At 38.9% G+C, this 16664-nt stretch overlaps 1 protein-coding gene across 4 annotated transcripts in view; it reads left to right on the forward strand.

Annotated features, from left to right (window-relative positions):
* The window catches only part of PRKN (parkin RBR E3 ubiquitin protein ligase), a 1298589-nt gene that overhangs the window by 419373 nt on the left and 862552 nt on the right, over nucleotides 1-16664 (forward strand). For all 4 annotated transcript variants that reach the window (XM_060114943.1, XM_060114946.1, XM_060114945.1 and 1 more), the window contains exon 3: nucleotides 3627-3867. In XM_060114943.1, the coding sequence (XP_059970926.1) occupies nucleotides 3627-3867 (241 nt within the window). The remainder of the gene's footprint in view (nucleotides 1-3626; nucleotides 3868-16664) is intronic.

Genomic DNA, 16664 nt, shown 5'->3' on the forward strand with positions numbered 1-16664 from the left:
TGCACCATCTGGCAAAGGGACTGCTTCCAAAATCAACAACGTTTTCTACAAGTGAGTCAAAGAATTAAGCAGTTAATGGTCTCTGAACCATGGATGGAGTCTCAGGGAAATATGTTCTATAAATATCACTATAAGTACTGAAATCTGTTTGGGATCTTCCTACTCCCCTTTGCAGCTCTACTCTGAGCATTAAGAAAATCTGGATGTGAAAGGAAAATCTCAGTGTTTTTATTTTTTCCATATTTGTCCAATTTTAGCAGCCCCTGAGAATTTGCTCAGGTTCTTCATGTATTTTCTGGCATCTGAGCATATAGGGATATTTTTTGTATCACCTTTTAGTTCACAGAAAGCCTGGAAAGTTACCAGAATAACTGTCACATCTGTAGATTCTGCTTATTCCACCTTCGTTATACATTTTCCAAATAAGTTTGTGTGAGTGGAGTAGCCAAAAAGGATTCTGAGGTTTTATTCTGAGGTTTTATCTTTATACAAGATAAGGACCCACCCTCTTTAGTTTTCAAAACTTGTAAATGATGATAGTGATACTGACAATTATATATTGAGTTGTGACTGGATTGGGTCTGCACTCTGTATATTTCCTTACATCTCAGAGCAATCATTAAAGTTGGTAATATTATTGCTAATGACATATGTAGAAACTGAAGCTTATGCAGGGAAAGTAATTTGCCAAAAATCACACAGCTAATAAATTACATCTATTTGACTTTAAATTCCATGTTCTTTCTCTTCAGTCTTCTCGCTCCCCGAGGAACACTTCAGGTATTGTGTCTATGCATCTATAACTGTTTATATTTGTTCATTCACTCGTTCTTATTTCCTCTCAGTCATTTACCTTTTCAATTCATAGATGAATTTTCTACATCTACTGGGTTCAAAGTGCTGTGTGAGGCATTCTGGTAAATAAAAATAGAAGTGTAACCCAGTCGCTGCTCTCAAGGAATTCTAAATTAAGTTGGAGGATCAGACACACACACACACACACACACACACACACACACACACTGTCCAAGCTCTGATCACTGCAGTAGAAGAGCATAGCAGGGAAAGATTACCCGGACTCAGATGAGAGAGAAAGACATTATTTTCATCTGGGAGGGTCACATGAACCACGTAAGTTATGACTGTGGAGAGAGGAATTTTATCTGATTGATTTTTTGAACCTTTTGAAAAGAACACAATATCGATGAAAATCTCAGGATATGTTAGGATGCTAATTCTCAATTGTTTCTCCTTGTTGCAAAGCACATGTCCTCACATGCCCACATTTGAGTGTACTCAGATCTTGATGTTGGTTTGTTTGATATGACTTAGGCTAAAGGCTATGTACAGTCTCTAGAGTGCTGGCCAAACACTGAGGTGATGATAAATGATGGTAGAACGTCTGTTAGTCCAATTAGAATGGAAAATAGTGTATTGTCAGCGATTACTGCTTAATGAACAACCACAAGATCTCAGTGCCATACATTAATAACTGTCTCTTTCCCATGCATCTTCAGGTCATCTGGGGGTCTGCAGCCCCAGCCTGCATTTAGCTGGAAGACTCTGCTCAAGCTATAGGTGGGGTTGCACTTGATCCTCTCCATGGCTTGGGCTCAGGTCTGCGCCATGTGTGCAGTTCTGGGGCCCAGGCTGAAGAGGTGGAAACTTGCAGGGATTCTTTTTTGATAGCCAGGGCAGTGGTGCAAATATACTCTAAAGCCCTGGTTCAATCACATCTGCAAACATCCTATTAGCCAAAGCTGATCACATGGCTTCACCCAAAATCAAGGGCAGGATGAAGGGAGATGAGAGTGAATATTTTTTGAAGAATAATATAATCTACATATATAATGGAGAGGAAAAGACAGTTGGTCTAGAAAGGAGAAGAGTCTAAACACACTTGAAGAAGATAGTAAGATGTTAGACTATATTTAACCAGTAATAGTGAGACACTTTAGGAAGACTATGTAGAACACACCAGAAATTCTTATACAAAAGGTTTGCGGGGAAAGACAAGAGGTAAGGAAGTAATTACAAAGCTCTTGTAATGATGGAGGCCTAAAATGGGGAGGTGACAATTGGGATGTAAAGGACCTGAAGATGTGAAGGGAATTTCTGAGTCAGAATTAGTTACTCTTGACACCTTGCTGGATGTAACAGTAGGGAGGAAGATTCCAAGGTGGTGAAACCCTCCTTAGAAAACATAGGAGAAAGATTGGAGTTTTAGGTGGGAGGGGAAGCCTTGATGCTGGGATAACATGGCGGATGGTGGTGCCTTGACAGAAATAGGAAGTCAGGTAGGGGCGGACTGAGGGGACAGAGATTGACACAGAGTGACCACTGCTGAGTAGGAGCAGTCCTGGTGAGAGCTGGGAAGCTGCGGCGACAGGCGGCAGGAAGAGAAAGTGTGTCGATGTGACCGAGACCCGAGACACGGGACCAGAAGAGATCAGAGTGGGATTTGGGACCGGAGGGCATGCTGGTGACCTTCCTGAGTGGGCGAGGCTGACACCAAGCAGTGGTGTGTGGGCAGGGAGTGCTGATGAGTGTCAGGCACCATTCTTAAAAGTTTGATAGTGATAACACGGCACTTGGGGGGTTATGATTGTTACCAGTGTTGTTGTGTTTTATGTGGGTGTTATTTAAACTTCCTAAGATGAAGGAGAATGGCAATGGGGGGTGTTGTAGAGAGAGGAGGGTCCTCGCTCTGTGGGAGGAGGGACAGACAGATGAACGACTGTGTCTACCCAGTAGATATTCTGAAACAGAGATTTAACCTAAGTTAGTATAGTTTCTGTCCAAGTAAATTATCTGATGTCTAACTTTCTTTTCTTTTTTTATGCTTTTATTTTATTTTATTTTATTTTTTATTGGAGTATAGTTGCTTTACAATATTGTGTTAGTTTCTACTAATTCTACTAAATTTTAAAGTCTCCTGTTTGTACACATTAATATATAGATACAAAACATTTTTGTAGATGTCCACTGATTTTAATTGTGAGATTGGAAGAAACAGTGAATGATCCGAGATGGCACTGGTACCCTGTCCTCTTGCTTCACTGGCCTGGTGGTGTGATTGCTAGTGATGTCTGAGTATACGTGGAGCCTACTGTAAACAAGTGTATTGTAAATTCTAGAGAAAATTTCCCTGTAGTTGGTAATAACCAACTCTGTGCTTTTTAAAACAGAAATGAGTGCTAGTATTTAAATTTGAAAATTATAAGGACATATTTCCAGGAAGTCAGTTTTAAAAGCATACTGCTTTTCAGTATGGTTATGTGTGCAGTGTGATACATGTTTCTTTCCCGCTAGATTTCATGTCCCTTTGAATATTACTTCAGTTTTTGTCTGTTGTCGTGTTCCATTTATCCCCACATTTCAGTTTCTGGCCCCAGTTCAACATTAACACACACATGTGTAGGTGTTGGCCCCTGCTACAGGGTGAGTGTGCCTATCCTGATCAATCAATCACACGTGTCACTTTTATTTAAGTTCCATGATTGCATGCAGACATTGGACATAAACCAATGACTTTTACACACTCTAGAACTGATGACAAATTCAGATTCTCCTGGTGTTTTAATGTCTGCCCTTTCTTGTTGTGTTTTTGTCTCACTCTCCCACAGAGCTGTGACCTGGATCAGCAGAGCATCGTTCACATTGTGCTGAGACCCCAGAGAAAAGTCCCAGAAAGGAACACAGCTGGAGGGGACAGCCCACAGAACACTGCAGGGGGCTCTGAGAGGGAGCCTGAGAGCCTAACTCGTGTGGACCTCAGCAGCTCTGTCCTCCCAGCCGACTCAGTGGGTCTGGCTATTATTCTGAAGGATGACAACGAGAATGGTGGCCCACCAGCTGAAAGGCCAGGTAATTAACTGACTATGGCTAGTAAAGCATTTTGTGTGGTAAAATTTCCATGAAGAATGGCCTCACTCTGTGTGTATTTAGTTCATGACAAGTTCTAAATCAGCAGAAGGAGACATGACTAGAAGGAGCGTATGTGGATGTAAACTTTGAGGTGACACATTTAATAAGTACAACAAAACACAGCTATCATATTAAGAACAAACATAAGGGATGGGGAAGGTGTCAGGACCATAGTGATAGTATCTTGGGTTTACTTTTGGAGGAACTAGGGGTGGTGGGGACATGTGATACATTGTGCTAGGCTCAGAATATATGATTAAGGTACCTATATGTCCCTCTCAACTTTCGCCTTTGTTTTCTTCTATTTCTTATTTTCTTAAAATACATTTTGGTTGATTATGTTTCTGATGTAGAGAAATTTTAGAAAAGGAAAAAGAGAATTTCAGAGGTAATTTTAGTCATTCGCAGGTTCTAAGAACAAATGACAATGTCAATAATATCCTTTCTGTGAAAGAATTCTTCCTTTTTTATGCTACAGCCCATTTCAAAAGTTTGTTTTGGCATGAATGACAATCCCTTTGTTATTCTGACAATATTAGTATGTTTCCCTTAGTCTTTTATTCTCCAGTCTAAATAGTCAAAGGTACAACAGGATTATTTTTGACTGTGTGTGACAGAAAACACAAAATAATAACAATGACTTGGCAAGGTAGAAGTTTATTTCTCTCCCACGTGCAATAGGTGAAGACGTAAGCAGCCCTGGGCTGGTATGGCTTTCACAGTGTCAGAGACTTCTGGAACAAGCAAGAGGGAGGCTTCTTGCTAAAATTACTAAATAAAATTTAATTAATATCTTTAAAATCATAGGTGAGATTGAAAAAAAAAAGAAAAAGGAAATTTTCCAGGGATAAGTGAAGAAGTAGAAACAACACAGTTGTCTTTAAATAAAGGAATGAATAAACCAGGAATTTAAGTGCATGGTCCTCTGATGGCCCTGAGGTGGTTGTGGAAGGAATGAAGACTTCATGTCCTTTACAGGGACTGGGCACCTAGGAGACTGAAAACATAACTGAGAAATGGGGAAAATGAGATAAACCTAAACATCTCAATACATGTTGAGAGGTTTGTTGTCCACAAGGAGGAATTAATATAAATATCAGACCCAGGCTTTGGCATATCTGATGTCTCAAGCAGAATGTACATAAAAGCATTCCAGAGAACACTTGGGGGCCATGGCCTCCAAAGATGAACAAGCCCTACTGAAGGGGTCCTTATTATACCCATTATAAGTCAAACAAAGGGATATTCTACCCTGAGTGGAGGAGAGCATACACCATAAACTAGAAGATTGGTTTCCCCCAAAACATGAGAAAATAAAATGACAATTTGAAACAGAATACAAAACAAAAATGTTCTATGTTAGTTAGGACATAAAATAAAAAATTGAAATCAAAACAGAAAACAGATGTAATAGAAAAAGATAGCTATTGAATAGAGCATAAATTTAACTATTAGAATGAAACAAAATCCTCAACAGATTGGTTAAAAGAGCAATTTGTCAATGCCAAAGAGACAATTAATGAATTGGAAGATATATATGAGGGAATCACCCATAATGTGACACAGGTTAAAATGTAAAAAAGTGGTTTTAGAGACTAGGAGTTTGGAATTAGATGACCTAACTTATATCTGAGAGGAAATCTTTAGAGCAGGAGTCCCCAACCCATGGGCCATGGACCGGTACCAGTCATGGCCTGTTAGGAGCCCGGGCCGCACAGCAGGAGGTGAGCAGTGGGCAAGCGAGCGAAGCTTCATCTGCTGCTCCCCATTGCTCCCCGTTGCTTGCATTACCGCATGAACCACCCCCCACTCCCTGTCCATGGAAAATTGTCTTCCATGAAACTGGTCCCTGGTGCCAAAAACGTTGGGGGCTGTTGCTTTAGAGCAAAATTAAATCCTTATATGTATTATCTGAACATTAATAATAATATAAGCAGAATAATTATCATTTATAGGTATTCACATATTTTAATGTTTCCTAATGTTTGTGATTCTACTATCTTGTCACTGGTATTTATCTGAAGATTTAAAAAGTAGAATCTTATTATTTTATTATAAAATTGCCTTCAGTCTTCTTGAGAGTTTTATTTTATGATTATAAATTTGGAATTATTGGCACCTTCCATTGTTTCTCTTCCTAGATCATAATACTTCTACTGAAGAAAATATTCTCTTTCTACAGTGATTGAGATACTGGTACACTCTCAGAAAATTCTGCTAAATGTCTAATATTCTACTTAGATTTTAAGTGAAATATGTAATTGTTTCAACCCAAACAATAGATTAAAGAAACTCTCATAAATTTACATAGTACAGTAGCACTGTAGCAAGAGCTTGCAGGCTACTGTATGCTTTGTTATTGGACTGTTTAACCTTAACTTTCCATATAGACCTCATGTAGTCTGACCTCTAATCACCCTGTTTCTCATTTACCCACTGACCAGTGGTGACCTGTTAGCTGCATGTATTTTGCTGGCTGGGGACTGGGCTTGGCAACACTTGCTGGCATGCCAGGTGGCCAGCATCCTATTGTGCTTCTCCTTCCATCACCCCAGATCAGGAGTGAGCTCTCCTATTACCTTTCCTGTGCTGAAAGGGTGGTGTAAGTTATGTTGCATCTGGAAAGAATCAGGCAAAAAAATATGAGTTATTCCAGGTCAACTTTAAGACTTTATTCTGCATTGAACTGAAACTCTGAACTGCAAGGAGTCATCCCTTAATCTTCTGAAGTGGAAAGAATCATCTCCTTTTCAGAACTTTCATACCTTTTATTATTTTCTATTTTGTACTCTAGTTCTTTCTATATATACTTTATCTCTTTGAGGACAGGATATTTGTTCAATTTACTGTAGTTTCCCACAAAATCTCTAAGAAAAAATGGTGATCAATGTTTCCTAAATTATGTAAAACTGTAAATGTAATAAGCCATTCATCAGAATTTTCTGTGTGTTTAACTTTTAGAACTAATGACTTGTTCAACGTTATACAGAGAAAAATGAAACTTCACCTCTTAAAATATTTTGTTAATTTTACTGCTTGAATGAATGGAATACCTTGAATGGGATTATTTGAAATGACTGTGGGCAAATGACGTGCTTATACAATTATTTTTTTAAATAAAAATGATAGTTTAGAGTTCCTAGAGCAGTGACTCACAAACTCTAGTGGGAATGTTTGTTCAATGCTTATTCCAGGGCCAGAAAGTCTGATTCCATTAGCTGAGGACAGAGATTCAGAAATCATGGTGCTGAGCACACTCCAAGAAATGCTGCCCTATAGCAAATGTTTTCCCACCTTTCAACTGTGAGACCTACGTAGAGTCTTCAACCAGGTGGTAGGAAGGTTGGGAAAGACAGGTGGACAAACCAAGTCAATCCATAGTAGCAAGAGCAGGCTCATAATTACCAGTTTTATATACAAAGCGTCTACAGTGCATTTCATTTGGGAAAAAAAAAGAAAAAAGGTCCCTGGTTGAAAAATGTTTGAAAATTTCTGCCTGTAAGAAAGAAATTTAAGAGAAATAAACCTAATTTTCTGCGTGTTTCCAGGGTGTTTGAATTAGACAAGGAAGAATTTAGGTGCTCACCAAACGTGAGAGGGCTCTAAAAGGTGGAGAGCTGGGCTGTAGCCACAAAAGTAGATGCAACAAATAAGAACTGCAACTTGAGAGCATGTCTTTCAGGTATTTATAGGTGCAAAAGATAATTGGTCAATGTAAGAGGCATTGTCATGGTCTACATTAATAGTCAGTCTATACTATTTGTATTTAGAAGCTAGGACATGTTAGATTATGATTTTTAAGAGGAAGTCAAAGAACTGAAATGAGTCACTTAAGAATTCCTTAAAGCAGTGGTTCTCAAGGTTCAGTACTCATTGGTGTCACCTGAGGGCTGGGTCCAGCTCAGTCTTCCTGGAGTGGTGACTGAGAATCTGCATTTCTAACAAGTTCCCAGGTCTTGCTGAAAGTATGGTTCCAGGAGCCATGCTTTGAATAACACTGTCCTACACAGTAAGAATTTGTATTGTTTTAAAATATTGTTATTGTATATTATTTTAAAAACATTTGAATAAGAGCATCGAGTAAGCTATTCCTGGACTCCAAGGAACCCATGCATGAACTAAGTTCACATATTATGTTTGTGTTTCCTTAAAGAAACACAATTCATCCCCTCCTGATGATCAGATGAAAGAAGCTATTGGATCTAGGAAAAAATAGGAATATTCTCCAATATTTGTCATGCAGTTAGCTAACTACTTAAATAATTAGAGAATCCCTACTCTTTGCCAGGCACAATTCTAGGTGCTGGGATGTAGCAGGAAATAGTAACAGCAAAATTACCAACCCAACTGGATCTCATTCTAGTTGGGAAGAAGATAATAAACAAGCAAACAAAAAGCCGAATAGCTAGTAAGTATATGTTCTCTGGTGAAAAAATTAGCATAGTAAAGGGAATACAGAGTGTTGGAAAGGGTGCTCTTTTATATAAGGTGGTCAGAGGCCTCTCTCATGCAGTGACAATTGAGGAGAGCATTTCAGGGAGCATCCATTCAGGAATCTCAGGTAGAGGGGACAGCGAATGTATGGACTCAAGGCAGGACCATGCTTGGAAAGCAAGGAGGACACCATGGCTGGGGCAGAGGAAGTGAAACAGTAGGAGACAGGAAGTCTCCTACTTCAGGAAGTCAGGAAGTCAGAAAGGAAGACAGTAATACATGATCACTGTTGAAAGTGAAGACAATCTAATAAGAAAGTTTTACTCCTGTCAACTAATGTTGAAGCTGAAATTCTGAGGATGACATGCTGCAGGACTGAAAGGAATGGGAATTAATATTCCTCTCCTTCTTCCTCTCCCTCTTCTTCAACAGAATCCACACCAACCTCCTCATAACCCTTCTCCAGGGCAGCCATGTCCTCACAGGCCTCAGAAAACTGTAGGCTGTGTAGGGTTTGTAGGCCCTAGATTTTACCCTGGTGAGAAGGGAGCCACTGGAGGAGTTTTGAGAGATGGAGTGACATGATGTGACTTAGGGAATGTTCACCTTGGCTGCTTGTGAATAAACTTCAGGATGCCAAGGTAGAAGCAACAAGATCGGTGTTTCAAATCTTCAAAATACTGTAACACCCATGACATCAGGAACTGATGGTAATGATAGTCAACATCTGTGAATGCTTATCCTGAACCTGGCACTGTCCTAAGCCCTGCTTCCATGAAATGTCTTGTTTAATTCTTCAGAAACCCCATCAAGTAGAATATATTAATGTCCTCCTAATAGATGGAAACTAGTATCAGATCATTTGAGGAACGAATCCAAAGGAAGACTCTATTAAGGACTGTCTTACTCCAGACCTTGTGTTCAACATATCCACTAGTCTGTATTCATTTAAATATACATATCAGAAGGAATGAATGAGTTTTTGCTTTTCTTCTAGATATTTTGGTTATAAAGGTTGAAGAATCATGTTAATTGTTAATTTTAGCCAAGTAGTCAAATTTTAAAACTCAACTTTTATATCACAAGGTGTACTATTTTTTCATAATTTTTGGGTCTTTAAAAAGAAAACTTTCATTAATTTTATCCAGTTCTTTCTAAGTCTCATTGCCCCAGTTTACTAACAAAGCATTTCATTAGTTTTGAAGAACATTTTCCTTTACAATAATTATACATCTTTTTACTAAATGAAAGAGACTACTTTCGATGAAGCATTACATGCTGGAATGAATTTTTGTTTGTTTGTTTTGGCTGCCCCATGCCACATGTGGGATCTTAGTTCCTGACCAGGGATCAAACCCATGCCCCCTGAAGTGGAAGCTTGGAGTTTAACCACTGGACCACCAAGGAAGTCCCTGGAATGAATTGGTGAAATAGAACTTGAAAACATAAAATAGAAAAAAATTAAAAATAAACAAATGTTAAAAAAAATTAAGAATAAGTTACCTCTGCCACTCCTTGTCAACATTATACTGAAAGTCTTAGCTAATGCAATAAATCAATAAAAGGAAACAAAATGCATACAGATTGGGAAGAATCATAAAACTGACTTTGTTCATAGGTGATGTGATTGTCAATGCAGAAAATCTAAAGGATTTGACCAAAAAAAGCTTTTGGATCTAATAAGTGATTATGTCAAGATTGCAGGATACAAGGTTAATATAAAAGAGTCAGGTGCTATCCTGTATACCAACAATGAAAAAATGTAATTAGAAATTAAAAACACAGTACCATTTACATTAGCACCCCCTAAAATGAAATACTTAGATATAAACCTAACAAAATATGTATAGGATCTGTATGAGGAAAATCACACAACTTTGCTGAAAGAAATCAAAGAACTAAGTAAATGGAGTGACATTCCATGTTCATGGATAAGAAGACTCAACATTGTCAAGACGTCACCTTCCCAACTTGACATACACAGTTACAGTCAAAATCTTAGCAAGTTATTCTGTGGATATCAGCAAACTTATTCTGAAGTTTAAATGGAGAGGCAAATGACCCAGTATAGCCAACACAGTATTGAAGGAGAAGAAAAGTCAGAAGCTTGATGCTCTCTGAAGTTAGGCGTTCCTATAAAGCTACAACAATTAACAGAGTGTAGTAGTGGTGAAAGAATACACAAATAGTTCTACAGAACAGAGAGCCCAGAAATAGACCCACATAAACATGGTCAGCTGATCTTTGACAAGGAGAAAAGGCAATATGATGGAGAACAAATAGTCTTTTCAACAAATGTGCTGGAAGAACTGGACATCCACATGCAAAAAAAAAAAAACAACTACACAAAGATTTTACACTTGTCACACACAAAAAATGACTCAAAATGGATCAGAGACCTAAAGGTAAAACATGAAACTAAAACACCTGGAAGATAACACAGGAGAAAATTTAGATGATCTTGAATGTGGTAATGACTTTTTAGATACAACAACAAAGGCATGATCCATGAAATAAATAAATGATAAGCTGGACTTCATTAAACTTAAAATTGTCTGCTCTGTGAAAGACAATGGCAAGAGAATGAAAAGACAAGCCACAGATGGGGAGAAAATATTTGCAAAAAAGACATATTTAATAAAGGACTGTTATTCAAAATATACAAAATCTCTTAAAACTCAACAATAATAAAATGAACAACCTGTAAAAAATTGGCAAAAGGCCTGAGTAGACACCTCACCAAAGAAGATATACAGATGGCAAATAACCATATGAAAAGATGCTCAATATCATGTCATTAGGGAATTGCAAATTAAAAAAAACAATGAGATACCATTACACACCTGTTAGAATGACTAAAATCCAAAACACTGACAACACAAAACACTGGCTGGAATATGGAGCAACATCAACTCATTCCTGCTGGTGAGAATGTAAAATGGTACAACCACATTGGAAGACAGTTTGACAGTTTCTCACTAAACTAAACACACCATACAATCCAGTGATTGTGCTCCTTGATGTTTACTCCAATGAGTTGAAAACATATGTCCACACAATAATCTGCACCCAGATGTTTATAGCAGCTTTATTCATAATTGCCAAAATTTGGTAGCAATCAAGATGTTCTTAAATAGGTAAATAAACTGTGATATATCCAGACAATATTACTTAGTGCTAAAAAGAAATAAGCTATCAAGCCATGAAAAGACATGGAGGGACCTTAAATGCATATTACTAAGTGAAATCAAGTTGAGAAGCCTAATACTGTATGATTCCAACTATATGATGTTCTGGAAAAGAGAAAACTTTGGAGACAGTAAAAACATCAGAAGTTGCGGAGGGGTTGTGTGGGAAGGGATGAATAGTCAGAGTACAGAGGATTTTTAGGACAGAGCAACTATTCTGTATGATAAAATGGTAGATACCATGTCATTATAAAATCCATAAAATATAAAATACTAAGAGTGAACCCTAAAGCAAATGGTGGACTTTGAGTCATAATGATGTGTCAATGTAGGTTAATTAGTTGTAACAAGTGCACTACTCTGGTGAGGGATGTCGATAGTGGGGCAAGCTGGCGTGTGCTGGGGAAGGGGGTATATGGAAATTCTCTGTACTTTTTGATCAGTTTTGCTGTGAACCTAAAATTGCTCTAAGAGATAAAGTCTATTAAAAATAAATTGCTTTTAAGACTTGAGCACTGGATACATACTGTAGATACATCATGATTACTAGAGAGTATGTTCTTATCAGCATTTTTTTTTTTTTTTTTTTTTTTTTTTTGCGGTACGCGGGCCTCTCACTGTTGTGGCCTCTCCCATTGCGGAGTACAGGCTCCGGATGCGCAGACCCAGTGGCCATGGCTCACGGGCCCAGCCGCTCTGCGGCATGTGGGATCTTCCCAGACCGGGGCATGAACCCGCGTCCCCTGCATCGGCAGGCGGACTCCCAACCACTGCGCCACCAGGGAAGCCCTTTTATCAGCAATTTTTTTGCCAGTGGTTGAATGTATTACAAGATGAAAGTTATTCTGGGATTATGAATGAGTTAGCACCTGCCAAATACAAATCAGTCATGGAAGCCTCCTAATGGAATAAAGTGATAAACTTCAGACTTAATTCTCATTTTATCCAAAAATCAAATCTCAAGTACTTGAAAATGTGTATTATACATACTAATGACTTTAAGCCAGAGGGTGTGAATTTCTTGGTGCATTGGACAGCTTTAAACCTTCCCTGAAACAACAAAATTTTGGCAGTCATATTAGAGCAACTTAAAGTTGCTATCACATCAAATTATTAAAAATACATTATGATTCTTCAAGTACTTGATTTTTTCTCCAACAAAGAAAATTTTACTATAATATACTCTTTCAATATTATAAGTGAAAACACAGAAAATGATGTTTCAGTGTAGTGGGAATTTTGCCAACCTGACATATTTTTGGGTGGGTTTTTTAGGTAAGGAAAATAGTCCTATATTCCTTTCCAAGAAGTATGAGCACCATTCCAAAAGCAGAATGAGTTTCTCTTTCCTCTTTATTGTACTTTATATATACAGCTGGCCCTCCATATCCCCGGGTTCCACATCCATGGATTCAACCAACTAGGGATGAAAAATATTTAGAAATTAAAAATTCCAGAAAGTTCCAAAAAGCAAAACTTGAATATGCCAATCACCTGGCAACTATTTACATTTACATTGTATTTACAACTATTTACATAGCATTTACATTGTATTAGTTATTATAAGTAATTTGGATATGACTTAAAGTACAGAGAGGATAAGTGTAGGTTATATGCAAATACTACACCATTTTATATAAGGGACTTGGGCATCCACGGGTTTTGGTGTCTGAGGGTGTTCCTGGAACGAATGCCTCATGGATACCGAGGGATGACTTAGTTCAGTGTAAATAATTACTTGTCACATTTTTGCTTTCCACTTTGAAGGTAACACTTGTCAGATTCAAGTAAGTCTCATATACTTCGTACCTTCATTGCCTGGAACATGGATGGTACTGGATATATTGTCATACTGCCAAGAAGTTTTATTCAGCATATAAGATGACTCTTACAGCTCTTCAATTCTTGCTCATCGCATATGGCAGGGGAAAATGGTGAATAACTGCATGTGGGTGGCATGGTGTGATGTGCCATGGGGTATCCAGAATGCAAGTAACAGTTCTAAGCCTGAGGAAGTCAAAACGCGTTAAGGGGGAGGTTAGAGATCATCAAGCACTCCACACACAACAGTGTAGGTGTCAACCAAATAGTTCCCTCATTTGCTGTTTTCAGCCATCTTCTGAGTACTTCTTTTATTATTACCATCATCATCATCATCATTATTGTCACAAAGAACACATAACATGAAATTTACCATCTTAACCATTTCTAAGCGTACAGTTCAGCGGTGTTAAGGATATTCACATTGTTGTGCAACCAGTCTCAAAATATGTCCACTTTGCAAAACTGAAACTGTACCCATTAAACAACAACTCCCTGTTTCCCCATCCCTGCAGCCCCTGACAACCACCATTCTACCTTCTATCTCCATGAATTTGACTACTCCAGATACCTTATATAAGTGGAATCAGACTCTGTTTGTCTTTTTGTGACTGGCTTATTTCACTTAGCATGATGATCGACCTGTTTTTAGCATGTGTCAGAACTGCAAAGAACTTCTTATGTGTAATAAACTGGCCACAGGAGATCCAAGGGTTAATGAGAAGAGCAAGATCCTCAAGTAGCTCACATCTTAGAATATGTATGTATATAAATTTAAATGAAGTGGGTTCTGAAAAAGAGGTAAATCAAAGTAATATGGGGACGTTGAGGAGGGAGAGGCTAAGACAGGTATCCTAGGTGGGCTTTGAAAGACAAGAAGAATTTGTCAGTGGTGGGGGCCTTTGGAGGATGGGGGAAGAGGTTAGTTACACTCAGAGAGGGGGATGAGCTTGTGTAGTTTTCAGACAGTGATGGCCATAGCTGGGTTCTATTATGGCTTCAGAGGATTGATGGTATCAGAAAGGTGTCTGGGGCTGGGGGGTGGCGGAGGGGTGATTCCTGTTGTGGAGAGCTCTGAGTGCCAACACTTTCAGTGACCAAAGATGGACTTGATAACTTTCAGTCACATCTCTTTCTCTGCTGGTGTTTAAGAAAGTGTTCCACACATGATGAATTTTTTTTTTTTTAATACATAAGAGATATGCAGTCAAGTAAAGCTGGAAGGAGTGCCAGTGTGTCCTTTTCTGGGTGTCAGAAAATACAGAGAGGAAACTCCAGCTGCTGCATGGGTGAGACGTTGACCTCAGCGAGGACTCCATGCCGGCTGGGTGGGGTGAGCTCACTGCCCAAAACGGGGAAGACAGACTGAGGCCGGCCTTCCTTCTCTGCACCTCCTTCATGCCTGTTTCGGCGCACGTGACTCTGCTGGACGTGCTCTTGGTCGTTGTTGTCTCTTTTAGGACCTAAGCAGTTAAAAATGAGCTGTAGGGGAGAGTGGTGGGAAATGACAGTGTTACAGTTTTTAAGGTTCAGTGTGGTACTGACTTGCTAGAGGCCTCGGGATGTTTCAATTTTTCTGAAGTCCCCTCTGCAGAGCAATAGTGTGATAAAAAGGGGAGAGGAGAAGTTGCCCCTAGACTAAATGAGGTCTGACCTGACCGTGTGCTCCTTTCGTGCAATGCCTCTAGGGCTGTGCGGTGCACGCCTCTCCCTCTACTGGGGGCCTCCAGTGCTCCGTAAGGTAGAGCCTTTACATTTTTGCTCTTGGAGCCTAGAGGACTTTCGGAGGATGTTGGACAAGTGCTAAGATGGTAAGATTTGCACTTGACAAGAGAGTGGGAGCTGAGGCAGGATATTTTCAGCCGGTGAAGTCTGTCTTGGGACTCGTTGGAGCATTCTAATTATTGCAGAGTGTGCCAGAAATGCAGGCAGGTGGCTGGATTCCATTTTTTTTTTTAAATGTGGTTAGAAGGAAAAGAAAGAAAAAAATTACAAATTAAGTGGTAAACATTGACTGATTATAATAAACTCTTTTAAAACTTCCTAAATTTTGTGAAACATTTATTGAAGGTATTGTTTTGTATGACCTGGAGCTTCCAAAATTTTACACCTAATTCAGTAATGTTTGTTCCACCTATGGGAATTAGTAAACTGTCCTTTTAATAAAAGAAATTGAAACTCTCTCATGACAAGTTAACAAACTATCAGGACATTCTTTTTTTAATTCACTTTTTAGGTGATACCATAGAATCAAGCCCAAACTCCTACACCTCCTAAATCTATTGAACTATAATTAATTTTCCTAATGATATTCCTAAACCTCTGTAAGATCTTAAAGTTCTTCCTCAATCCCCAAAGATTAAATTAAATTTACTCCCTTTGGTGTTAGAGGTGTGATATTATGCTCTGATTCTGTGAAAGTTAGTGCTCTATCTTCTCTGTGTATGAGAATTAAACTAACCGGAACATGCAGTGCATCCGTGGAGTTGTAATTTGCTTGGGAATCAAATGGCCAATTGTTTGGCTAGTGGATTAAATGAAAATCCTTTGAGCCTGGAATATTTTTTATATCCTAAGTGTTTTCCATAGTAACTGTCTCTTGGTAGGCCCTTAATAAATATTTGCTGTTGCTGGAAAATACTATCGGAAAAGGAGATAGGCGTTTGTTTCTAGTCCTTGAGCCAATGCACAAGTACCCCAGGGTGCGATGGGTCTGTGACACAGATACTAAGCTTAGTGGCAAAGAGCCTGGGCTCTGGAGCCAGGCTGACTGAGCCTCACCCTGGCTCTGCTTCTTACCAGCTCTGTGACCTTGGACAATTTACTTTTTGCTGCTCAGAGTGTGGTTTGTGGACCAGCAGTATCAGCATCACTTGGGAGTTTGTCAAACATACGGAACCTGAGGCTCCATCCCAGACCTACTGGATCAGAAACTGCATTTTAATAAGGTCCTCAGGTGAATCATGCACAGTTCAAAAAGCACTGGTTTTCTTAACATGCTGGGCCTCAGTTTCCCCATTTATAATATAGAGATATTGAATTACCTATCTCATATAGTTGACTCCAGCTACTTCACAGCCAGAGCTTATACCAGTGCCTGGCATATACTGAATAGCTAATAACTTTTAGCCATTTTTGTTACTCTTCATTTTTCTAGCTCACATGATCAAAAGGCCTGATATTGGGCCTGGGCTCTAAAATCAGTCTAAGTTTATAGATCCAGGGCTACCTGCATCGATTCATTAAAAAAAGCAGAAGGTAGATCCCCCATTCCACATTCCGGAGACTTCCTAC

The sequence above is a fragment of the Mesoplodon densirostris genome, chromosome 12 (assembly GCF_025265405.1).
Source record: "Mesoplodon densirostris isolate mMesDen1 chromosome 12, mMesDen1 primary haplotype, whole genome shotgun sequence".
NCBI classification, from domain to species: Eukaryota; Metazoa; Chordata; class Mammalia; order Artiodactyla; family Ziphiidae; genus Mesoplodon; species Mesoplodon densirostris.